The sequence below is a fragment of the Carassius auratus genome, chromosome 4 (genome assembly GCF_003368295.1).
Source record: "Carassius auratus strain Wakin chromosome 4, ASM336829v1, whole genome shotgun sequence".
Lineage (NCBI taxonomy): Eukaryota > Metazoa > Chordata > Actinopteri > Cypriniformes > Cyprinidae > Carassius > Carassius auratus.
Window position 1 is genome coordinate 17,935,583 of NC_039246.1, and position 25,889 is coordinate 17,961,471.

General features: G+C 35.1%; 2 protein-coding genes across 2 annotated transcripts; one reads left to right on the forward strand and one right to left on the reverse strand.

Annotated features, from left to right (window-relative positions):
* Positions 1-574: 574 nt before the first annotated feature.
* On the forward strand, positions 575-11,842 carry LOC113061456 (store-operated calcium entry regulator STIMATE-like). The gene is made up of 8 exons (XM_026230586.1): positions 575-1,000; positions 4,740-4,788; positions 4,884-4,979; positions 5,069-5,190; positions 6,514-6,626; positions 7,300-7,383; positions 7,459-7,587; positions 9,352-11,842. The coding sequence occupies exons 1-8, from the start codon at positions 856-858 to the stop codon at positions 9,439-9,441; spliced, it is 828 nt and encodes a 275-aa protein (XP_026086371.1). The 5' UTR covers positions 575-855; the 3' UTR covers positions 9,442-11,842.
* Positions 11,843-13,497: 1,655 nt separating this feature from the next.
* Positions 13,498-25,776, reverse strand: itih5 (inter-alpha-trypsin inhibitor heavy chain 5). The gene is made up of 14 exons (XM_026230598.1): positions 25,399-25,776; positions 25,266-25,310; positions 24,350-24,513; positions 23,856-23,966; positions 23,141-23,400; positions 22,725-22,894; positions 22,338-22,454; positions 21,907-22,078; positions 21,076-21,388; positions 19,792-20,420; positions 19,599-19,649; positions 16,746-16,862; positions 15,566-15,943; positions 13,498-14,318 (listed from the first exon to the last, which is right to left on the reverse strand). Exons 1-14 carry the CDS (start codon positions 25,516-25,518, stop codon positions 14,011-14,013), a joined length of 2,955 nt encoding a protein of 984 aa, XP_026086383.1. The 5' UTR covers positions 25,519-25,776; the 3' UTR covers positions 13,498-14,010.
* Positions 25,777-25,889: the final 113 nt, after the last annotated feature.

A 25,889-nucleotide genomic window follows, 5' to 3' on the forward strand; every position in this document is an offset into this window, starting at 1 on the left:
CCCCATCACACCCCCCCCCAGGTTAAACATCCTGGTCATATGATTTTTATTTATTATTACTATTATTCATATATATATATATATATATATATATATATATATATATATATATATATATATATATATATATATATATATATATATATATATATATATATATATGTATGTATGTATGTATGTATGTATGTATGTATGTATGTATGTATGTATGTTTATATATATATTATTTTGCACCTGATTTCGTACTCTATATAATATAATTCAAAAATAAAGAAGAAAAAGTGTAACACTTTATTATAAGGTGTCCTTGTTACATACGTTACATGTACTTACTATGATAATAACAAAAAAGTATGCAGAATTACATTCAAGTTACCCTAATCCTAACCCTAACCATATAGTAATTAATATTACTCCGTACTTAAATGTATATTTACACTGTAACAAGGACACCTTAAAATAAAGTTGAATAAATAAATAAATAAACAAACAAACAGACAGAAAATAAGAGTGTCTTGTCCTGGTGTGTGAGGGACAAAGCGCTGCAGGTGATGTCAGCAGCAGGAGGTGACGTCAGCAAGCCGCTTTCTACCCCCGTGTTGATCAAATAACAAGAAAGAAAGAAAGTGACCTGAGAGAAATGATTCGTCTTGTGCCACATCGGTCAGTTTCGACACGACTGTGACAGCGCCGGTGTTGTGCAGTCAACGCGGTCTCTCGTCTTCGGTCTGCTGCTCAAATGTCTTTGTCTTCTCGCCAGTGAACACTAACGGAAAATCGGTTTAAGACGTTTGCGCGAGGATTTCTCTTCCGATAATGATCTTATGAGTCTTCTTTTGATTTGTATTGGTCACCATGTTAGTTTTGTGGAGGAGCAGCAGTAATATGAGTGACCTGGTGGGTCCTGTGGATCAGGGTTGTGTGGACGGATCTCTGATGGACGGGTTCAGTGTTTTTATTCAGGGTCTGTTGGCTGTTCTGGCTTTCAGCACTTTAATGTGTGAGTTTCTTACGATTTTTAAACATAACCGCAAATGAGCAGATGTTTCTGTGTGATGTGATAGTGTTTTCTTTCTTATTTTCTGTTTGTGGATATGATGTAGCACATGGCTTGGGGTTAGTTTGTTTGTTTACAGTCTTGTTTGTTAGCTGTTGTAGTAGTATATGGAGGTAAGCTAGTATGGTACAGTGATGCGTGAAATAGTTTTTTTAATACTTTGTTTTGGTTCTAGAATATTTATATAGCATGGCATTTATATTATACTTCAAAAAAAGTAACGTTACCAACAATATTTCATTCAGTGAACATGTTTGAAACATCCAGATTAAGCCATGTTTACTGTTTAGTGTTCCCTGTACAGAAAATGACAACTATAGTAGTTACTTGCTTCTTAAAATGACAAATCACAAAATTGAAATGACATTTGTTGATGTACTTATGTTTACTCTATCTTAATATTTAAACAAATAACTGAAACATGTTTAGGCTAAGCAGAATATGTACAAAAACACATTTAATATTCACAGAGCAGAGAACATGTGATGGTTTTAATCTGATCCTGCCTTGGTTAATATGTCTTGTAATCAGTTTTTTTTTATCTTTCTTCCTGGTGCTTTTAATTAATTCACTCTTCACATTATGTGCTAATTGAAGATCTGAAGTGTTTAACTATCAAGCAATACAAAAATATATGACTTTTAATCAATAGCACTGCATATTATAATATCCCACATAAATTTGTGCCCTATAAAATGTTTTTCTTTCACTAAATTTTTATACCACATTTCAGTCTCCATCTCATACGTCATTTTTTTAATGAGGAATATGACTCGTCGTCATCTGGTAACAAATCGTATGTGCAGTTCAAATGGTGATAGAAAACATTGAAATATTAGGCCATTTTAAGATAGTGATTTCTACAGCTGATTTAATTTTGGCTTATGTGTGCTAGTTTTTTAAATTTTCTTTAGTTTTTTATCTCTTTTTATCACTTATCTTTTACTCTTATTTTAATCATTTGTCATGTATGTGAAATGAGGCACATCCCCATTATTATTATTAATTAAAATGAATATACATTATTAAAAAAGCAATATATATATATATATATATATATATATATATATATATATATATATATATATATATATATATATATATAATTTCAAGCATAATATCTCACAAAAATATATTTTTTACAGGTTCAAAATGGTTTATATATATATATATATATTTTTGTGAAATATTTTGCTTGCAATTTTTCTTTTTTTAAATAAATGTCACTTGATTTGATTTTTGTTAACTAACTGATACACTGATAACTAACTGATCTGGTAACAAATCATATGTGCAGTTCAAATGGTGATAGAAAACATTGAAATATTAGGCCATTTTAAGATAGTGATTTCTACAGCTGAAAAAGAAGATAAAAAATAATTCATAAAAAAAAATGTAGGCTGATTTTATCAACTGGGAATTGATTGGCTCGTGAACAAAGCAGAGTTTGCAAAAACAACGGCTAAATATCTATTGGTTTCTTGATCGCCATTATCGAGTTGCGAAGAGATGTCAGCAGAAAATGAAAAAAAATTAATGTTTTTTTATTTTCAGGCATATGTTTTGTCTATATGTGTAATTCCCGTTTGCATTGATTCGCATTCAAATGACTGGATATGGTCTGTCAAGAATGCTCAAACAATCACTTTTCTTTGAGGACGAGTATCACTCAAAGATAAGCAGGTTTAGCTGTGTGATTACAGCATCGTCTCCTGTAGCTCATGTGATGTTCACATCCCAAACTCCAGCTGGAGGCTTCGAGTCATGTGACCTTCCTCTCAACTTTAAACCCTAAGGTCCAGAGTTGTTTCTTTCCCAATATCCAACCGTGCCATGTGATCATTCAGTTCAGAGACACCATAGTGTTTGCTCGGTTAATGTTTGGCCATTCTGACCTAACATTCATTCAAACTGCTACTGATCATTTATAAAGTGTTACAATGTTTTTGGAGTTTGGTGTTAGATTAAAACTTTGAGGAACATGTCCCACATTTGGGGTACGGATAGGAATGAGAACTAAACACATGAAGCTTGTTGAGGAGAAGTCAGGTTTCTAAGCAATCGGAATTTGGATTTGTACCTGTTGGATGATAAAGTAGGTGAAAAAAGGCCAATTTAGCAAAGTCCCGGCATGATGGCAGTGAGTTTTAGGCCTCACATTTAAAAAAAAAAAATATATATATATATATAATTTTTGTCCAAGGATGTAAAATAGATTTCTAATTATTATTTTTTCACAATTTATTATTATTATTATTTTTATTATTTGGTCATGCACTGAATAACCCCCCAAAAACATGGTAAATGACCTCTGACCTTTCTAAAGTTACACATTACCATGGGTCTGTGCTGTGCCTGTTGAACATTAAACTTTTTGCAGTGTACAGAATTTTCTTTTTGTATTATTATTTATTCATGTATTTTTTATCAAGCTCTGTCTGTAACAGTTGTGCTTTATGAACACTGTCAGAGCTCTACTTATGTTTGTTTTCTTACTGTATGCACTTCCTCTTTGTTATTCTGGCTACTTCCTGGCTTCTTTTTGGCTGCTTATCTTTGGCGACGTCATCACTGTTGGTTTCCTCAGACATTCAGTGATCATCATCCTGCTTCTGTTTGGCTGGTGCTTACAGACTAACCGTTTGCATATTTGAAAACCGTCCAGAGATGTCTTTCAGATTCTGTTATAGTAGAGTTTTGGCATTCAGTGCAGTAATTCTGTTCCTTGAGAGTGCTTGTTGTGATGTGCATCAGTGAGAGCATTATTTCATTTCTAATTTTGTTGGTGGTTTAGCTGTTTTTTCCCCCCTTTCAATTTATTTGATTTAATTTTGGCTTATGTGTGCTAGTTCTTTTAATTTTCTTTAGGTTTTTATCTCTTTTTATCACTTATCTTTTACTCTTATTTTAATCATTTGTCATGTATGTGAAATGAGGCACATCCCCATTATTATTATTAATTAAAATGAATATATATTATTAAAAAAGCAATATATATATATATATATATATATATATATATAATTTCAAGCATAATATTTCACAAAAATATATTTTTTACAGGTTCAAAATGGTTTATTTTTTTTATTTTTTTTGTGAAATATTTTGCTTGCAATTTTTCTTTTTTTAAATAAATGTCACTTGATTTGATTTTTGTTAACTAACTGATACAGATAACCTTTTTTATCTTATTTTGTCCCTCCATTGCATCCAAGACAATGTGTGTTCCTTATGGAACACATGTAACTTATTGGATATTAATCAGAATTAATTTTTTATTCAGTAAGGATTCATTAAATTTATCAAACATGACAGTAAAGATGTTTATCATATTACAAAAGATTGTATTTCAGATAAATGGCGTTCCTTTGTTCATTATAAAACCCTGAAAAATGATTGATTGCAAAACTATATTAAGCAATACAAAACGGTTTTAGACATCGATAACAATGAGAATTTTTTCTTGTGCAAATTAACATATTAGTATTTTTTCTGAAGGAAATTAATGACAGAATTCATTTTAAATGTATATTAAATAATAATAATAAAAATGCTATAATATTTGACAATATTACTGTTTTTAACGTGTCTTTGATTAAATAAATGCAGCCTTGGTCAGCACATAAGATTTTTTTTTATTTTTTATTTTTTTAACTCTAAGGTTACATCTTTGTCTTTCCAGTGAAAAGGTTTCGTGAACCCGTCGGAATAAGAAGACCATGGAAGATCTGGTAATAATATTAAACATTAGTTCAGAATTAGGGCGAAACAATACCAAAATAGCACAGCAGAGAGCCATCTCTCGTTCATTTTTTGTTTTCTCCAGGATCTTTGATACGTCGAAGCAGGCCATCGGGGCTCTCTTCATGCATTTTGCCAACATTTTCTTGTCCACACTCACCAATGAAGATCCCTGTTCTCTGTGAGTCAGTTATTAGCCTGATTATTTGTCAAGTTTATTGCTTTAACCCCTCATTGAACTAACTGAATGGTCTTTTCTGTTTTTAACAGATATCTCTTGAACTTCCTGTTGGATGCCACACTGGGAATGCTGGTGATCTGGGCGGAGGTTAAGGTTGTTTCTAAGATTGTGGAGCACAGACAGCTAACACTGCTGATGTTTGGAGAATACGGTGAGTTACACTAATAGAAGCTGGTTAGAATGAGTGGACAGTGGAGATAAGGGCTCCGTTTAATGTACAAGACTACAGTCATAACACTCAGGAAAACGGAAACCAAAAATTCAAAGCAAAAGAGAAACTGATGCATCGATTTGAGGCGTTTGTTAGCAGCAGAGGGCGCTGTATGATAATAGTTCTCAAATATGTTTGGGTAGTTTCCACACATTGCTTTTTCCCTCTGATGGATTCCCTTGGGAAAAACTCAATCGAAAAATCAAATTACACACACACACTCACACGTGTGCGCACACACTCAAAACAGATGGAGTACGCCCATGCTTTCACATGATTTTGGCCAAACAGTTGTTCATGTTTTTCTGCTCAGATCAGTTTTGAAATGTCCAGTTCACTATAATGGCAAAAGTGCTCCGATGCTCAAATCAGTGCTATTAATATAATACAACTACCAGAATTCATCAAAGTTAAAGAGAATGATTTTTTAAGATTGTTTATGGAAGAACATAAGTGCTATATAAACAGATAAATTAATATTTGATTAAAAACAATTGGCAATCTAGCGTTCAATAAATAATAATAATAAAAAAACTAAAATAATGTGCTTATGTAGCAAAAAATAAATGTATGTATCTTTCAAAAAAAAAGATGAAATGTCAACATTAACATATATGCATAATTATTATATGTGTTAATGTATAACATAATAATGTAATAATATTACATGTTCATTATTTATTTTCCATGTATATTTATTTTTATTGTCACATTTCATGGTTAGGGTTAAATAGATTAAACATATTTATTAATTAAATGTATTCATTTATTTAAATACTGCCAAATTTCATGATTTATATATTTATTATTTTATATACACATTTATTTATTTATCTATTGGACAATATTTATTTGTTTATTGAAAGGTTAGTTTATTTCCTTTTCTGACACATTACGTAGGTTATTTATTTATTCATTAAATAGATTATTAATATATATATATATATATATATATATATATATATATATATATATATATATATATATATATATATATATATATATATATATATATAGATAGATAGATATCGATATATATATTAATATATATATAGATATATAAATATAAATATACACACACACACAACATATTTCAGTAAATAAATAAAAACATATTTTATTTAATTAAATGCCCTATGTCTTGATTTTTTTATTTTTTTATTTTTTTATGTTTTACAGTTTTGTTTCGTTTTTTGGCTGCTGATCACTTAATAACTGCATAGCAATAGTGTGAATTGTAGCACACTTTTGAATGTGTTTCAGGTGATCCTCCGCGGATAGCAGCCTGGCTGGCTCAGTGCTCCGTGTATTTACTCATAGTTTCTGTGGAGAAAAGTGTGGTCACTCTGGTGCTGCTCGTTCCTGGGTGGACCAATGTAAGAGAAACATTCACGCACTCAGATGTTCTGTTATTGTGACACAGACTCACCCCACTGGCATCATTTCCCTAAACTAATACTGCTCTCTGATCCTTTTGAGTAACAACTTTTTGGAATGGTTTTGTTTTTTTAAAAAATTGGATTAGATATTTTCACTCATTGACATTCATAAGGATGACGAATTATATTAGGGCTACTGAATGTTTTCGGTGCCTGTGTAAAACAAGTCGGTCCCATATGTATTTTTGTTTCTTCTGTTTTTTTTTATGAATCAACATGAATAGATGACCTAACATGGAATGATTAAACGAGGACTGTGATTACAGAGATAATATTTCATCTGGATTGGTGTGGGAAAACATTGTTTGTGCATAATTTCATCTATAGACTTGTCTTAATTTCAGTGAAATAGGCTGTGTGTTATTTACATACTTAATAAACTCGGAAGAAAACAACTGCAAAGTAAATTCTTTGTTTTATTCAAAAAACTGTTATTTTTATAGTGTATTTATGTATGTATTTATGCTTTCAGTGCATACGGCATACATTCAGTTTCATCCTTTCTCACTGTAGGATGTCTAGATATTTGCCAAAACTTTTGTAGACAGATTTCATATTGTCATTTTAATATTCTTGAAGCGTTGACCGCTGGTGTGTTTGTGTGTTACAGCTGGAGGAGGTGGTTCTGGACTACATCCCAAACCCACAGCTGGAGTTGGCTATCGTCATGCTGATCGTGCCTTTCATTGTAAACGTGAGTGCTATCTATCTATCTATCTATGGTTATGTAATATAATGCCACTTATTTCTGTAAATATATGTGTTTCAGTTTATAATGTTCTGGGTGGTGGACAGTTTAACAATGCGGAAATCTAAGAAAATGAGGTCTCTGGAGGGCTCACGTGACTGTCCTAAGCAAGGAGAGGTGTTGCCAAGTGACAGCAATGACGAAGCTGAGGTGAGCATGTCCCAATAAATAAAAAACTGTTCACTTGTAGAATCACAGTTTTGATCAAAATTGTAATGTAATAGTGAATTAAAATCTAACCAATATCTGAATTCAGATTAGATAGAAATACAATGGTACTTTAAAGTTAACAAATTCCAGTTTTACTCAGGGGTCACTTCTTGCAAGATATGAATCGAAGTGTGTCATTTCTGTGGCACTAAAGAGAATTCCAAAAGCTTTCATAATATCATCATGTGCAATCCTTAGGATGTTCTTTATCATGGGTTTAACAAATGAGATCCAGGAACAAATGAGTCAGTTAAAATTCTTTAACCTGATCCTAATGAGCATCAATTCTATTTTTACAGAAATGTATCATCATTCATTAGACAGATTACATATGTGTAACCTGACCTCAACCGTAAACAAAATAAACAAAACAAAATGAAATATGACCCAGACTACATGAAATACAGATTCAAATTATCAGAAAGCAAAGTCAAGAGCATGAAACCATCAAGATTCAGCAATTGTTTTCTCATTCAGCCTATACTACGTTCACAATGAATAAACTGCATATAATATGTTTGATTTTACAGACAGCCACTTGAGATCCAATGTAAAATCTGGTTCCCTGAAGCAAAACTATTTAAACCCCACTGGACTAATTCAGTTTTTTATTAGCTTGGCTTTATTCTTGCATATGATTTCAAATGAAATGTGCCAGCTGAAATGAATGTTTAGTTTCTTGGGTTGTATATGAATAGTTTGATTGTGTGTTTGTGTATTGTATTCTTCTTCTTGAATGGTGGGATTGTGCTATATGAATGTGATTAAAGGACAGATATTTTTTTAATATTGGCGTCATTTGTCCAAAGACCTTTCCAAAGGCCGTTGACCTCTAGGGTCAAAAGGTCTTCATTTGTTGGGCAATACAGTGTCTTTCCCAGCTCTTTTACTTTGTTCTCCTCTTCTTCTCTTTTATTTTTTTCTCATCCCTCTTTCCCTCACTCCTCCAGTTGTGGAAGTGTGCCAGCTTGTCACAAATCATCCATTTGTTCGGCGGGAGCAGTGACATTTGGAGCATGTTTCCATAAGCTCATGCTATAGAGAATGAACCCAAATCCGTGGAAAAGTGTTTGATGAGAGCCAATGTGAACGAGAACTTAAAGGGATACTCCTCCCCAAAATGAACATTTTGTCGTTAATCACTTTCCCCCATGTCGTTCCAAACCCGTAAAAGCTTTGGTCGTCTTCAGAACACAATTTAAGATATTTTGGATGCAAACCAGGAGGCTTGAGACTGTCCCATAGACTGCCAAGTAAATAACAGTGTCAAGGTCTTCTCGTACGAACAGTATTCGCGTCACTTCGTAACATTACGGTTGAACCACTGATGGCAGATGGACTATTCTGATGATGTCTTTCATACTTTTCTGGACTTTGACACTGTTATTTACTATGGGACAGTCTCAAGCCTCAGTTTTCATCCAAAATATCTTAAATTGTGTCCTGAAGATGAATGAATCTTTTACGGGTTTGGAACGACATGGGATTAATGACAACATTTTCATTTTGGGGTGTAGTATCCCTTTAAAAACTAGTGTAGTGTCAATGTTCTGCTGAATCCACGCATCTGGGCTTGTGGTTTTATAATCGGTAGATTTACGCAACTATAAAGTGATCCAGCTCACATGAACGGGTAAAGGATCATGTGTAAAATCTGACCAGACTCCTCAGCTGACCTCAGACTGTGTTTATATGTTTGTGTAGGTGCTGCTAAAGGAAGATGAAGATGATGCTACAGTGTGTTCTGAACAGGAAGAGCACGTCTCTACAGAAGAGGTGTTGATACGCGTCTGAATGGAAGTTTAAAACAAACGTTTAGAAGAATACTTGGCAGAATTGCTTAAACACTATATATTTGTTCCTAAACCTAGTGAGCTGCCTTGATGTTTACTTCTTAAATAGGCAGATGCCTTTCAGAGTGAAATGGAAACTCCTAAGTGACTTTGGAACACTCTAATTAGATTTCAACGTAGAGCAACTCAGAACTTTTCACGCCAAGTACACACTGGAGATGGGACTCAGTTGATACCAATAGAGTTTGGCATTAGCATGTTGCTAAGCTAACAACACAGCACCATAGGCTGTAGACATGTCTCCACTTCCTACCACTATGGAAAAGTGAAGCCAAAACATCTCAGTATGGCCGCTGTCATCTTGCGAAAATGACGTCATTTGTTTCCCCAGTCTGCGCAGTAGTGATTAATTTGGAGACTGCGTAATAGTGATCAAGAAGTGGAGTCGAGGTATCAAAGTCCCATCCAAACTCCCGCAGACCCAATCAAACACTCACAATCATGACGCCACACCCCATTTTTGGAGCATCAATTTTATTAATTACATAATTTAGTTTTGCTCACATCCCATTTGTTTACATGGAGAGGCAGCCAACAGATGGCGATCAAAATGGTTTGGCTTTATTTTCAGGTCATGTGCGGCACATTTGCACAATACTAGAGATGATGCTATGTATGTAAAATTGTCAATGTTTTTAGTTAAATTGATAGATGCTTTTTAGCATTTCATGAAATGTGTTTATCATCAATATTTGTTTTAAGAAATTTTTATGCTAATATGGTCTGGAACAGCCTTCTTCTGGGAGAGTGCCAGTGATGCTTTAAATTAATATTTTCATGGCAGAGTAGATTTACAATTGTTTCAAATGAGTGTCTTCAAAACAGAATTTTTAAAAATTGGAAAACAAATTGCATTGTGGCTGTTCAATACTCGATAATGGTGCTTTGTGCATCTGAAAACCCAAACTTTTAAATGGATTTGAAAAAGTGCAAGGTTTTGAAAACCGTTATCATTTCAGTGTAAACTACAAAAACACAAATTTGTGTTAACGGTAATGTCATGCACATGCGTATTATATGTGCACAGTGTTTTTAGTCATTTTCGTGGATCAACATAAACAGGGATCGTTTTGACAACGTTGTCAACTGTACATGAAAAACACTTCGTTTTTCATTTAAACATGCCCCGAGTCTGATGTTAGGATGGCGCTAAGCTAACAACACAATAGGTAAACAGATTCCTTTGTCAACATTTCTCTCAGATCGTCTGCTATCTTAAAATGTAATAATAAAAAAGTAAATATAATAAATGACAATATTTTCTGGAATTGCTTTCCCGGAGAAAAAAAACATGCAATGTTGCCAAGTATTTTAGTATTCAATTATGCTTTGGTTACAATGAAGAAACGTTCCCAGAACATTCTGATAGCAGTCGCTAGAAGGACTATGCTGTCTAGGTAGGCAGCTCTCTAGATTTTGGAGCAGCTGGGAAGTTTTAACAAAATTTTAAGCAGACACACATGCAATTTGTCATTCTATACTTCAGGTAAAACTGCATTTTGCTTATACTCTTATAATTGTTATCCATGCAGCTTATATTAAATGTGAACTCATTTTAATTGAGAAGCTACATTGAATATTTGAGCATTTAAAAATTCATGTCAGGCTTTTAGAAGTAGTGAATCAAAAATGTAATACTTAATATGGTCACCATTTGACAAGTTACAGCATCTAAGTTATATATTTTGTTTATACATTTATATAAACTTCAACCTAAAATCTTGATGTTGAAAAAAATATTGTTCAGTAAGAGCAACAGTTTTATGAAATACTTGAAATTACGTTGTGGGATGTTTGTATGTTAATGTATAAGCAGACAAGATAATTATCAGCATACGAATTATTAAAGGGAAACATTATCCTCCTTCCACATCCTTTAGAGCTCATACTTCTAAGAAGTTAATTAAAAGAAGAGAAATGGAGAAAGATGAGAGGTCTAGTGTTTCTCCTGATTACAGACATTCAGACTTTTAATTTGTAGTCTAAACAAGTCATGTCACTACCTGTGATGAACACTTGACTTTAAATACACTACAGCCATTTTTCCAGCGCTGATGCATGCTAGAATATTTCATATCTGAAAGATGCACTCAAGAAAATTTTGTAAATATTCAGTTTTAAGTGAAAGACCAGATTATCTCTGTGCTTAAACGTTGTAGTACTGTTTTTGTATTTTTACATATCGTGCACTAGTTATGAAAAAATATTTGATATAACTGATGTATAAAATGTACAACTGTTTACAATTTAAGCTTTGAAATTATATTGATTTCTTTAAAATTGTAGCAATGTCAACACGCATATTAAATTTCTTCAACATGAGGAGACATCCTGTTGAAAAATGTTGACTCGATGCTTTATTTGGATGAAAACTAATAAAACTACAGTTTGAGTGACTTAAACATAAATTATGAAGTGATATGAAAGACTGCTTGTAATATAAAGTCCAATCTAGAAATAATTTTGTAGCAGTAAGTTGTCACTTAGAATTAGATACATTATTATTTTTTCAGAAGATTTGTGTTCTTAATGTAGTTTTTATATACTAATTGTTTTATCAAAGTTATACTGCATTAACCGTAATTTGAACCATAGGGTCATTGTGTGGATAAACGTTAACATATTTTTTCGTTATCAGAAAGCAGAGTCACGTCTCCAGACCTTTTATGTGAAGTATATAAATAACCACAGCCAACAAAGTCCTGTGTGACAAAGGGGCTCTAAGAGTTAAGCAAACTTGGGTAAGAACACCTGGAAGGGGTGGGTCCTGAAAACCATTTGACCCCAGTCTGATGACGGGCCAAACAGATCACTCTCAACCAGACATTAGTCGAGTCGGTCTCAATTTCTCAGCTGTTAACTTACAGATATAACACCCCTCTCAGAAAAAAAGTACTAAAGCTCTCACTGGGGCAGTACCAACTACCAACACTGGGGCTGTACTTTTAAGCTACTAATATGCACCCTTTAGGGGTAAATAAGGTACCAAAGGTGTATCTGGTAACACTTTAGAATAAGGTTCCATTAGTTAATGTTAGTTAATGTATTAATTAACATGAACAAACAATGAATAATACATTTATTACTGTATTTATTCATCTTTGTTAATGTTAGTTAATGAAATTACAGTTATTCATTGTTATTCATGGTAATTCACAGTGCATTAACTAATGTTAACAAGCACAACTTTTGATTTAAATAATGCATTAGTAAATGTTGAAATTAACATGAACTAAGACTTATAAATGCTGTAGAAGGATTGTTCTTGCTTAGTTCATGTTAACGAAAGTAGTTAACAAACATTAACTAATGGAACCTTATTCTAAAGTGTTACCGTGTATCTTTTGAAAGGGTACTGTGACAGTATTTATTTGTGCTCTTGAGGTTTGTTTAACATTAGCATTCATTCACTTTGCTAATAGTGACCCTTTCAATTTGCCACAATAATGACCAACTTTCTACGAAGGTAGGTTCTGTAAGTATTTCTCTACTTATTTATCTATTTAGACAGCATATTTCAAGCAATTTAGCATTTGAAAAATATATACAATAAAAACAATTAAAAAAAACAAACAAAAAAAAACATTAGTAACGGGTTGAAATTATTTACCTTTAATAAACATCTGAAAGATTAGTAAATCAGAGGAATGCATGTCATTAAGATAACTGATAAGATGTTTATTTCTACATTATGCATAACCAATAAATGGCATATCTATCTATCTATATATGTATATGTATACATACAAATATATATATATATATAAAAAGCTAATAATGACCAATAACAGATATTGTACCAATATGTCATACATCCCTAACAATAATTTCATTTTTTTATTTTAATTTATTTCTTGAACTGAAGCTGAATCAAAACTTTGATTTTGTGTTTTTTTAAATAAAAAAATAATAATATTTCAAAATAATTATAGACATCTTTATTGATTATCTATCTATCTATCTATCTATCTATCTATCTATCTATCTATCTATCTATCTATCTATCTATCTATCTATCTATCTATCTATCTATCTATTGTATACTAATTTATCCTTTACTTTTTTGTTATTTACCAAAAAGAAAACAGCCTTATCCATTAGTACAATAAAAAAAAAAAACACACTTTTTTAAAAATACACTTAATACACTTTATTTTAAGGTGTCATTGTTACAGTGTAATAATGCATTTGAGTACTGAGTAATATTAATTAACTACATGTGCCTACTATATGATTAGGATTAACTTGCATGCAATTATGCATAAAATATTGTTATTATAATAGTAAGTAACTTGCAACAATGACACCTTAAAATAAAGTGTTACCAAACAGTCTTATTATATTAACTAAACATATACAATATATTTTCTTTTAGATTACTACAATAAACCTGTTCACACATTTCTGAATATAGATCATGTACTTAAAACGCTGCTCATGTTGTTTGTGTGAATATATCTGGGTCACGACCCATCAGTCCAGTAGAAGTATATGTGTGTGTGTGTTAGTCTCAGTGTGTGTTGGTTCCATTAGCCCAGTCTCCTGTGTCAAACAGATGGGACACCACGTAATCACTGTATTGTCCATCAATCAGTTTAGCCGCATTGTTTTTGGCAAACCAGCAGTCTACAGTCTGTTTTCCAGAGTAGATTCGCCTGCTCTTCTTAATGACAGTGACCGTGCGATCCTTCACCTTTAGGGCAGGGTCACTTGTTAGAGTGATATTTTTCCCTAGTGTTTCCTGTGTGCTGTTTTCTCCGGCCATGCTGACATTTCCAGGAAGCTGCGTCAATCCAATGTCTTCATACAGGAACTGGCCTGTAAGTACAAGAATGTATCTCTCATTTAATATGTAGAATTTGTAGACCTGTTCCAAAGTCTACTGCGCTTCCTATGCCTACATTTAGCTTTCATGTGCATGTTTGTGGAGAAAACATGGCCAAATTGACTGCGACAAACTTTTTCTGAGAAAAAAATTTGAAGAAACGTATTTAGTGTTAAACAGGGTTGTTTTTGAATGCCAGTGCTCGAAATAAAGCTATTTATTTAATTGATTCTATTGATGATTGCAGTTTTATAATTATAGGCCTATAATTCACTGTATAATAGACCAATTTAAAATACCTTTTTTAAAAACATTTTAATTTCTAAGTAAATAGCCTAATCTTTTGTTATTCTTCCAGAGCGTCAGTTATGCGGAAATTATTGCGTCGCAAATTTATTGTCATTTTAATTTCATAATAAAAATAACTTAATAATAATAGGCCTAATTAAATAGAAATGTAACATGAATACATTAATTGGAAATGCCAAATCCTCTTAATATTGACAATAATTGATGCTTTCGACAATATCTCACGCTGTCGTCAAACAAGATCATCGTCTTGGGGAGGTTATCGCACCACTAGACAGAAAGCACGTTGCCTGTTAACGATTTTGGGTGCCTTGTTTAGTGCAGTGCCATTAAATTATATTTCTCACACTCTAAGCTCTTCTAAGATCTTGGCAGCGCGTCACTGCGCGTCACTCTGGAGTAATCAAAAATAGGCAAAAAGGCGGGAGCTGGTTGCTGAAGCCACGCCCACCTAGCGCGACGGCGGTGACAGCAGCAGCAATCCACCTGTCACTCAAGTTGCCACGCCCTTAATTAAGCTGAACTTTAAAGCTTAATATTTTTAAGAAAGGCGTGACTTTCCAGAATGATTTGAAAAAAAAAAATTCTTTCAAAGCTAGCTTGCTATTGCCAGCCTTTCCGAAATCACCTACTCTCTTAAAAAAAAAAAAAAATCTTTATTGGCATCCATGGTTCTATGAAGAACCTTGAACATCCATTGAAACTTTCAAATTCAGAAAATGTTCTTTATAGTCGACAAAAGGTTCTCTAGGTTTTTAAAATGCTTTTCAAAATGGTTCTTTTGTTTCTTCTTGGTTCCCTTTTGGAATCTTTATTTTTAAAAGTGCACTCTACTTTTAATTTAACTCCCTGCATATAGATCACCTCTGCTCAAGTTCCCGCAACATTACAACAAGATTTTAAAACATGTGTATGCACGCTTACTGCTTACCTAGCAACCCATGCGTATCCTTGCTCAATCCATTGCTGTTAGCGATGTAAAACCCCAGGTGGTCCCGCTGATAGGGTGCTGGGTTTTTGTAATGGTGGAATAAGATGACAAACTGGATAGTTCCTTGGATGGTCACTGTTACGTTTGTGTTAGCAATAATGACCACAGCCAGGTTTGCGGTTTCGACAGAAATGCTGGCGCTGGATGGAAGGATCATCCGGTCCCGGTCGTCCAGTATGACCTTTTGTGGGGTCACTTCAATGTAAGAACGGTGTGGTTTATTGGCTACTATAGTTATGGTGCTGAAATATGTCCTCTGTTCTTTATGACTGCCGGCTGGAGCAGGAGCTCCAATCAGTGCTCCGTTCACAGTCACGCCTAATGGGAACAAATACATACATATTCATGTAAAGGCTTCATATTAATAACATTTTATAAATATAAAGTATAAATTTAGTATGAAATGACAGTTTACACAATTTAAAATAATAATACAAATAAATATTAAATATCAGTTAAAATATGATAAATATGAAATGTAAAGTAATAAATTCAGTTGCACTATTTTACAGTACGTGTACTAACATGTACTTATAGTGTACTTACTTACAGTGTATTTATCTAAGAAAGTTCTGGTAACACAAGGTAACTACAATAGGGTAGGGTTAGGTTTAGGGGTAGGTTCAGGGTTAGTACCTAGTTATTACATAGTTATTGTAATTACTATAATAAGGACATAGTATGTACATGGGGAACAGGACTGTAAAATAAAGTGCTACCGAAAATTCTAGTTTGCATACCCTGAAGTTGTTCCAAACCTGTATGAATGTGTTTCAGCTGTTAAATACCAAAGAAACGTTTCGAAGAATGTTAGTAATCAAACATTTGCTGGTAGCCATTGAAAAAATACTATGGAAGTCAATATCTACCGTCAACTGTTTGAGTAACAAAATTCTTCTAGGTAAATATATTTTGTGTTCTGCATAATTCAGGTTGGAAACAACTTAAGGGTGCATAAATGACACATATTTTCTTTTTTTGGGTGAACTGTCCTTTTAAATTGGCCAAGAATCATCACTAATGCAAATATCAATAAACAGCTGAAAAAAAGGTGCAGTTTAATACTTGTAAAATACTCTGTAAATACTACACACACAAAAAGTGCATTCCAGTTGTTTACCTGAGTTTTTATGGTCAGTCACCAGTCTGAGAATGTGTCCTGGTTCTCCATTAATGTTGAAACACACTGTCAGTTTACTGTGAGGAACCTCCACCACAAAATGAGGGTCGCCATCAGCTAAAGACAGATAGATAGATAATGAATGAGACAGAAAATATGATTAAATCCATTTTGATTTGAATAAGGACCATTTGTAGAACATTGTGTGAATGTATTGTACTTTTTCTTTCTAAAAGTTGTGGTTAAATACTTTGTTGTATGTAAGTAAATCAAATTATCCAAGCACATCGGTTATGTGCAGTATGAACAACCCCTGTGAATTCTCTCATTTAGCAAGTGTGATGTGTGGTTCCATCTTATGCAACATTTTATATGAGATCACAAATCATTCCAACAGAAAAGTGGCTTTTCAAAGCTTTCAGATTGAACTTGAATGGAAGCCATGTTTTATTCATCTGATGCATGCATCTAACAGATTTACCCCATTTAAAACTTGAAAAAGATTATTTGGATTACTGTAAACTATGTTTAACCCCTCATGCACAAACACGGACTGCATCAATGTACAGGTGCATCTCAATAAATTAGAATGTCATGGAAAAGTTCATTTATTTCAGTAATTCAAATCAATTTGCGAAACTTAAATTCAATGCACACAGACTGGAGTAGTTTAAGTCTTTGGTTCTTTTAATTGTGATGATTTTGGCTCACATTTAACAAAAATCCACCAATTCAGGATCTCAACAAATTAGAATATGGTGACATGCCAATCAGCTAATCAACTCAAAACACCTGAGCCATCAAAATTATCTCTCAGTTTGGTTCACTAGGCTACACAATCATGGGGAAGACCAGAAGACAATCATTGACACCCTTCACAAGGAGGGTAAGCCACAAACATTCATTGCCAAAGAAGCTGGCTGTTCACAGAGTGCTGTATCCAAGCATGTTAACAGAAAGTTGAGTTGAAGGAAAAAGCGTGGAAATAAAAGATTCACTATCAACCGAGAGAACTGCAGCCTTATGAGGGTTGTCAAGAAAAATAAATTCAAGAATATAAGTGAACTTCACAAGGAATGGACTGAGGCTGGGGTCATGGCATCAAGAGCCACCACACACAGACGTGTAAAGGAATTTGCTGAACCACAGACAGCGCCAGAGGAAGGGTGGAGAAGCTCATAGCCCAAATTTTTATTGAAGCTTCCACAGTCTGTGATGATTTAGGGTGCAATGTCATATGTGTTGGTCTATTGTGTTTTTTGAAAACCAAAGTCACTGCACACGTTTACCAAGAAATTTGTGGAGCACTTCATGCTTCCTTCTGCTGACCAGCTTTTTGAAGATGCTGATTTCATTTTCCAGCAGGATCTGGCGCATGCCACACTGCCAAAAGCACCAAAAGTTGGTTAAATGACCATGGTGTTGGTGTGCTTGACTGGCCAGCAAACTCACCAGACCTGAACCCCAGAGAGAATCTATGAGCTATTGTCAAGAGGAAAATGAGAAACAAGAGACCAAAAAATGCAGATGAGCTGAAGGACACTGTCAAAGACACCTGGGCTTCCAGACCACCTCAGCAGTGCCACAAACTGATCACCTCTGACTGATCAGGCAGTAATTAAAGCAAAAGGAGCCCCTACCAAGTACTGAATACATGTACAGTTTTTATTTTTTGTTTATTGGTGTTATGAAGTATTTTATTTTGTTGAGATAGTGAATTGGTGGGTTTTTGTTAAATGTGAGCCAAAATCATCACTATGAAAAGAACCAAAGACTTAAACTACTTCAGTCTGTGTGCACTGAATTTATTTAATACATGAGTTTCACAATTTGAGTTGAATTACTGAAATTAACTTTCCCCGACATTCTAATTTATTGAGATGCACCTGTATTCTGATGTGCATATGACAAAACGCCAAACACACTAACATACTTGCTCCACAATATTAATGGTTGCCAGGGTGTTGCAGTGTTCTGAGTGCATTTTTATGAGTTTGTTGTGCCGTTTCTAGAGTGTTTGCTTACTGTCAAAAGCCTATACCTTCTTGTTTTATGCTGTTTTTTAGTTTTGTTTTATTTTGATTTGTTTTGCATCTTGTTAGCATTACTGGCACCTTTTACTTTGTTCTTCTAATTATATTGGTTAATATCACTATATTTTTTTGTTTTTAGTCACTGCTTGTATTGTTTGTATCGATAGTTTGGCAATAGCGTGTGTGTTGTTATGCAGCTGTTTGTTTTCATATTGATTTTTTGTAGCATTAGTGTTGCTTTTTACTTTTACTTTTATTTATCAATATCACTATATATACTTTTATGTTCACTGTTTGTATTGATGCTTTGGCATTATTTTGTGTTGCTATGTAGCTGTTTGTTTGTTTGTTTAACATTTAGTATTTTTAGCATCTGTGGCACCTTCTACTTTTAATTATTACTTTTTTCTTTATTGTTTAATTAAACATTAATCTTTTTATTTTCTTGGTCACTGCTTGTATTGTTTGTATTGATGCTATGGCAGTATAGTGTGTGTAACAACCATGCCAATAAAGTATTCATATCCATAGTACAAAGAGTAAGCAATGAGTTATGCACTGATGCTCTGAAGTGTACTACTTAAGGGGTTTGTTGAAATCTTGCCTTTTTCCCCATCAACCCCCAAAGACAGGCATGTGAATTAGAGCCCATACATAACTGTCAGTAGCAATTAACTGTGCTCTGATGAGGCCCCTTTACCTGAACAGAACAAATTACAAGCCGCCCAGACGATGTGAACTGACAATACGGCCACTTTCAACTACACTCACTCACATTCGCACTGAAATGCAACACAGATGTAGAAAAATGTAAAAATACCGGATGTTTTGGATAAGATCACAGGTTTTTTGGCAGGTTTACTGACGCCACCTGGAGATAAATGGAAAACAGTGAAATCGTCATGGATCGTTTGAGTCGCCTTAATATTTTCAAGACCGATTGTGTAATGACAGTCATAACGATTCTAAATATGATCTAAAACAAATGTTTAACTTTATTTAAATAAACACACTTGTTGCCTTAGAGACTGCAGAAATCGGCTTGGGCGGTTGATTTCTGTGCAGGCTCTGGGGCGTTAAACTGTTGTTGTCTTCCAACAGCTGATTGGATGACTCAGCAGGGGGCGGAGCCTCGGTGGCCTCTGCCTCTTTCTGTGTCTGTGCTAAAGTTCCATCGACCAGCACTTGTGGCTTCTCCACTACCATTTGGGTGAGTGGCGTAAGGAAATTATACGTTAACGAAAGATTTGTAGCTTGTTGCATGTAATTTTCCCGCTCTGCGCTCGTCTGACTGCGCAGTCTTCCTTTTAGCCCGTCTTTAACGCTCAGGTATCCCCACAGTCGTTCCACGTAATCCCTCGCGTTTGGACCGGCCTCTGCTTCCGCTAGCCGCCGGTCAGTTTCCTGCTCTCGCTCGTGTATTGACACGTCTTTCTCCAGCACGATACTTCGCTCGCTGTTGCTGGCGGTAACCTGAACGTGCAGCAGATCTGAGCTGCGATTGGTCAGTTTTCCGGCTACAACGAGCTCAGAGCCATTGAAGTAGTTTGTGAAAAGGTTCTGGGTGATGTATTCCACAGCATCCTCAGAGTATTGCACCCGGATGTCAGATAACAGTGGAGTGCCGATCTCATCGTAAAACCTATAGAGAAATAGTAGGTGAAAGATAGACAGGAAAGAGGGGAGAACAGGAATAATAAGGTCACAGTGTTACACTGTTGCTTCAGATTGTGGGTTAATAAGTTATGCATTCTTTACCATAAACTTGTTGAACTTTTAGAGTGGGACTCAATTGCTAAGCCTTGTGTAAAGATTTGTCTTCCAATTTCAACTTTTGACCTTTATCCTGGCCGGACAACTTGCCTCATATTATGAATATTTGCCCGGGTGTTGCTATGCAGTTGTTTTGAGTCTTTAAGTGTATTGCTATATGGTTGTCAGGGTGTTCTGAGAGGTTGCTAGGGAATTGCTAAATGTTTTCTAGGGTGTTTACAAACTAGCCTACCTATTTTTAAATTATTTATTTTTTTTCAGCGAGCATTAACTTATGGCCCTGTTCCTCTGATTTAGATCAACTGATAACACTTTAAAATAATAGTTTATTTTTACTTTTTAGTACTTTTTGTCAGTTTTGAAGCTTCATGATGTTAAAAATAATCACTAGGACATTCTGCTAAACTTCTCCTTTTGTGTTTCACAAAAATAGTGAAGTCTTAAGGGATTAGAAGGTTGAGTATATACGATGACAAAATATTTATTTTTGCCTGAGTTACACTTTAACTTGTTCATAGGCTCACCCTTTGAGCATGACACTGGCATCTGCATCCTCTGGGATTCTCCTCATGGTTCCACAGTTCTCCAGGGACATCCTCTCCAAGAGCCTGTAGTCCACGTCATCACCCATCCCAATGGTGAAGAGGCAGAACTTCTCCTGCACTGCTGCTTTGGTGTTGCCAATGATGACCGGGCTCTGAACCACTCCAACGGTGGGCCGCCCATCGGTCAGGAAGATTATGAGTGACACGCTGTTGTGATGGGACTCTTCTTTGCTGGAGAGGTAGTCACGGAGTAAGGCCGAGCCTGTCTGAATGCCACCATTGATGTCAGTGCCTGAGAGCATTTTAAATTAAAGAGGAAATGAGTTAAACAAAACATTTTTACTCTGTCATTATTTAATTATTCTCATGTCGTTCCAAATCAATATACTAGCAGTTCACAGTAACAATGTTGGTCAAGCATCTATCTATATTGTATCGAATACTATTATAGTACTTATTTTTTAAATTTAAGTTTTCATGTTAAATGTAAAGTTTTTTTTTTAATTTTGCTATGTGCTTTTTGTCATTTTTATTAGTTTTTTGTTTTCTTAAACATTTCTATGTTACCTTTATTTGTTATTTCTGGTTTAGTTTTAGTGATCATATTATTTCAAAGGTATTTATTTCAGCTAGTTGCCAGCTTTTCTTATTTTGGAAATGTATTTACTTTCATATTTATTTCAATTGAAAACAACACATTGAGTTTTTTTTGTTCTTGTTTCTTTTCTTTCTTGTTTGATTTAAATGAGAATGAATTAGATGGTTTAAATGTGTAACAGGGTGTGTTTAGGAGTATGTATGAATTTCTACCTCCAGTGGGTGAGATCATGTAGATGAACTTCTTGGCATCACGTATATTGTTGGGAGTGACTGGCACGAGTTTGCCCGCCTGCCACACACGGATGCGATTGGAAAAAGTGACAAAATTGAAGTGATCATTGGGCCGCAGCTCGCGTAGGATTGTGAACAGAGCTTCTTTGGTCTGCATGAGAGATATTAAAAGAGAACTGTTGAACTCTGTCATTCTGCTATGAGATGGGTGTATGCATGTGCATGTGTCCAGCTATGAGATCACAAGAACCAGCTGGAAAAAAACGGATCACAATATCATTCCCTCCTTCAGAGAATAACACACTACATCTCTGAAGACAGAAATGCTCATCAGCATGCTCATCAAAATGCTAATCATTTTAGCACCATTCATCTGAGTGTGGAGAACTGATTTCTTCAGTTTTATTTACCTGTCTGATTTTGGTTCCAACCATGGAAGCGCTGGTATCAATCACAAATACAACGTTCTTTGACACGACAGGCAGGTCTTTGGGGGCAAAATAGTGTACAAAATGTCCATCTAGCACCTGAAAGAAAGCAGATACTTTGACAGCCATTTAATCTTTGTAAAGTGTGTGTACACGAGCGAGCAATGAGCTCAGTGTGCTGGAGGAGTCATCATTAGTCTGCAGTGACTTCATCACTTTCTGAATGGACTTCAAAAATTTTGGAAGCCAAGAGAAAACATCAAAAATGAAATGAAAAGTAAGACAAAAAAGCTAAATAACTTAAATTTCAGAGATAAAAGTGCATGTTAATAATACAATAAAATATTGTGAGTATGAGTGTATGTATACCTGTATATCGCCTATGCCAATTTCTCTCTCTACATCATAGCGCACCACAAATTCTCCCAGCATGCCGTTGGTTGCAATCCTGGCCTGCTGGACAATGTTGGGAGTGAAGTGGATCTTGCAGAAGGTTTCATTTTGCTTGACTACTGTGGAAACTGGTGGTTCTACTTTACCTGGATGTAAACAAATGATCATATACCATTTTACTTTTTGACAACTTTAAATAACCTGCTGTAGTTTTATTGATGTTTTATTAATAGGTCTTTAAAAACAGACAAAAGTGGAATAAACGGAACTAGTGCCATCTATCTTGCAGTTTTGGAAGCTCAATGTTGTAAAATAGTCTAATATTTGAAACCAAACCAGTGACAGCATATCTACATGCACACTCAAGAATCAAATTGGATTCGGTTGGTTACCATCTGCTTTCCCATTGCCATTGGAAGATGGAGTTTTGCCATTTCGTAGGGGTAAGACTTCAAGGTACGTAATGCGAGAGTGCTCGACTATAGTAACTCCCACGCTGAGTCTGCTGACCAATTGCATTGGCCGCACACTAGTCACGTGCTCATAATGTCCCAATCGTCTCTGAAGCAGCTCTTCGTAGGTCAGGAGGAACACAGCGCGGTTGCGTCCAGGGATGGTGACTTCCATTCGAAACACCTCCATCTCACCCTCACTGACAAGGAGAGAAGAAAACATTACTCTGGAAATCTTGCCAAATGATCCGTCACGAGGTTTGCCAAACCATATTTAAATACAGCCGATCTTTGAGAGAAAATATATCTCCAGTTTCTCATCATCTTTCATATTTTCTTGTTCACTCACTTACAAGCTAATTAAATACACGTGTTAGAATTTACACAATGAAAGGCTCAAAACTTCGCAACAGGTAATAACGCAATGAAAGCACGTCTTGAATTCTCAGGCTTGCCACAAGGGGTGCTATAGTGAGTATAAGGACGTATATAGTCTTCTTCAGTGGTCACTTCATACTTTCAGTCCAACTGTAGTCATGGCAGAGCCACAGTTTGAAAAGAATCTTGCTGAGCAGGAAATAATTATAACTAGCTACATGAATAATCACGTTCAAATTAATGGCACAAACATTTGAGGGTAACTCGCTATCTTCACCTCTGCTCTGGTGTGTTCTTGTTCTTCTTGCCATTGTTTTCTCCACCTTCCTTCTTCGTCTTCTTCTCTTTGGCCTTCACCTCGCTGGGAAATACTCGTCCACCCACAATCCTTTGCCACCATACCAACAGTATGAAAGGAGAATTGTCATTAATGCCATAGAAACAACAACATTTTACCAAAAATACAGTATTTCTGTTGGTTAATGAGAATCTGAACTCTCTCAGGCCCTTCAATAACCTCTCCCAAGATATAAACACAGTACTGGAGTCTTTTAACAACTTACCCATTAACAGCCCAATTGAAAGTGCAAAACGTAGTAGCCTATATTATAGTCCTTGTTGGTATCCATTCTCACAAGAATTTTTTCAAAGACCAAACCATTAAATGTACTTTCAGGAGACATTTCTATTGCTCAAGTTAAAAAACGATTTCTAAATTCTCGAAATCAATTATTTGTGGTATTTGCCTATGGTTTGTATATGTTCACTTACATGGTAAAGTTGGAGATGAATGCAGCGGTGGGGATGTGGAACTGAAAGACCCCCTGAGTAGCAGCCGAGTGTCTGTTGAGCATGCTACACGACACCGCAGTGAAAGCATAGCGGGAAATGATGGTGGTCTGGACGGACAACTCCTGAATGTGAGGTTTAGTTTCCTGGCATACAGAAGCAAGTTATGACCATAATTAAAATATACATGAATATTTAGAATACTCATCATAAAATCATGCGTGATGAAGCCAAGTGGTTTGTGCTAATCTGGGTTCCTGACCAAATAATTGTTTGGTCAAGTCCTCACAAAAAATCTTCCAAATTCCGCTAAAATAACTATGGTAGATAAGCTGTGGTCCAGAAATTGATGGGGCTTGTTGTCCTACCATATGGGGTACGTTTTCACAAGCTAACCTCAGGCTTTTCAAAACTGAACTGACTTTGAGCTGAATAATGACACTATATTGTCTTCTTCAGCAGGGCTGCTTATAGCTGAATTGAACTTCTTTCATAATTAATAAACTTTACACAATTATTGAAATGAACTGAACAAACACTGAACTGACTTGAATAATGACACAATTAGAGCTTACAGCAGAATTTGGATTTGTCTCATATTTGATGCAATCTACCTCATGAATTCATTAATCCCCCCTCCCTCCCCCCATTTACAGCAAAACTTAAACAGTAAAATAATCATGAAACAAGTGTTCATGAAATCAATATCAAAGTTTAAGACACACAAGCGCGTGCTATAACACTCTCCATCAACAAACAGCAAGACTGAAGTGTTCAGAACTGCGTATGAAATTTTAAATGCAGTGTTCTTAAAGTCTTAAAGTGGCTATTATCTTGACTGTTACAGTCACTAAATCCTAAAACCCCGACGGAGAGCGCGGGTTTCGCGCGTCTTTACCTTCGTCAGAAGCGTTTTCACCTGCCGCGCGACTCTGAGAGGAGCCTTAAGACAAACACAAGACTGGTCAGATACTAGATGTGACTATAATCAAGATGACATTTTCATATTTGAAATTCAAGGAGAATCCTACCGCATTTGGATCCACGTCAGAGATCGTGTATTCTTCAAATGCAACATCTGACAATTCAGTATCCTCGGTTTGGCACCGAAAAACCGGACACAAAAACAAGACGAGGACTATGAGTAGCATTTTAGGATGTGATGGGCTATATCCCGCACTGGCTGCTCTCTGGAGTGAGAGGCTCGAGTGTACTTCAGGGGTCCCGGAGTGTGAAAAGGGCAGTTATTGCATGCGTCCCACCCATCCGAAGTGTTTGGGAGGGAGCTCCGGTGATTTTGGTGTCTAGACGCTTCACACTCACGAGATTGGCCCCTGTTTTATCTTCTGAAGCAATCTGTGCAAATGAATAATCCGGGTAAACGAGCTGGCATTGCACATAAACATTTGTCTCCGTCCCATTTCGTCTTTATTAGATAACTTTCATAATCAATTAATAGGCCATGTTTCACTCTGATTTGAGTGTTTAAATGTAACTCGGTAGTCGCGAAGTTTTGGGCTAC

Bases quoted from the DNA above. Each gene is read 5' to 3' on its own strand.
- LOC113061456 (XM_026230586.1), top strand. From the start codon at position 856: ATGTTAGTTTTGTGGAGGAGCAGCAGTAATATGAGTGACCTGGTGGGT. The intron at 5,191-6,513 runs GTGAGTTACACT...AATGTGTTTCAG, and splicing joins GCTGATGTTTGGAGAATACG to GTGATCCTCCGCGGATAGCA. The intron at 7,384-7,458 runs GTGAGTGCTATC...TATGTGTTTCAG, and splicing joins TCGTGCCTTTCATTGTAAAC to TTTATAATGTTCTGGGTGGT.
- itih5 (XM_026230598.1), bottom strand. From the start codon at position 25,518: ATGCTACTCATAGTCCTCGTCTTGTTTTTGTGTCCGGTTTTTCGGTGC. The intron at 23,967-24,349 runs GTAAGTGAACAT...ATGGTGGCAAAG, and splicing joins TTCATCTCCAACTTTACCAT to GATTGTGGGTGGACGAGTAT. The intron at 20,421-21,075 runs GTGAGCCTATGA...ATTTCTCTATAG, and splicing joins GCCAGTGTCATGCTCAAAGG to GTTTTACGATGAGATCGGCA.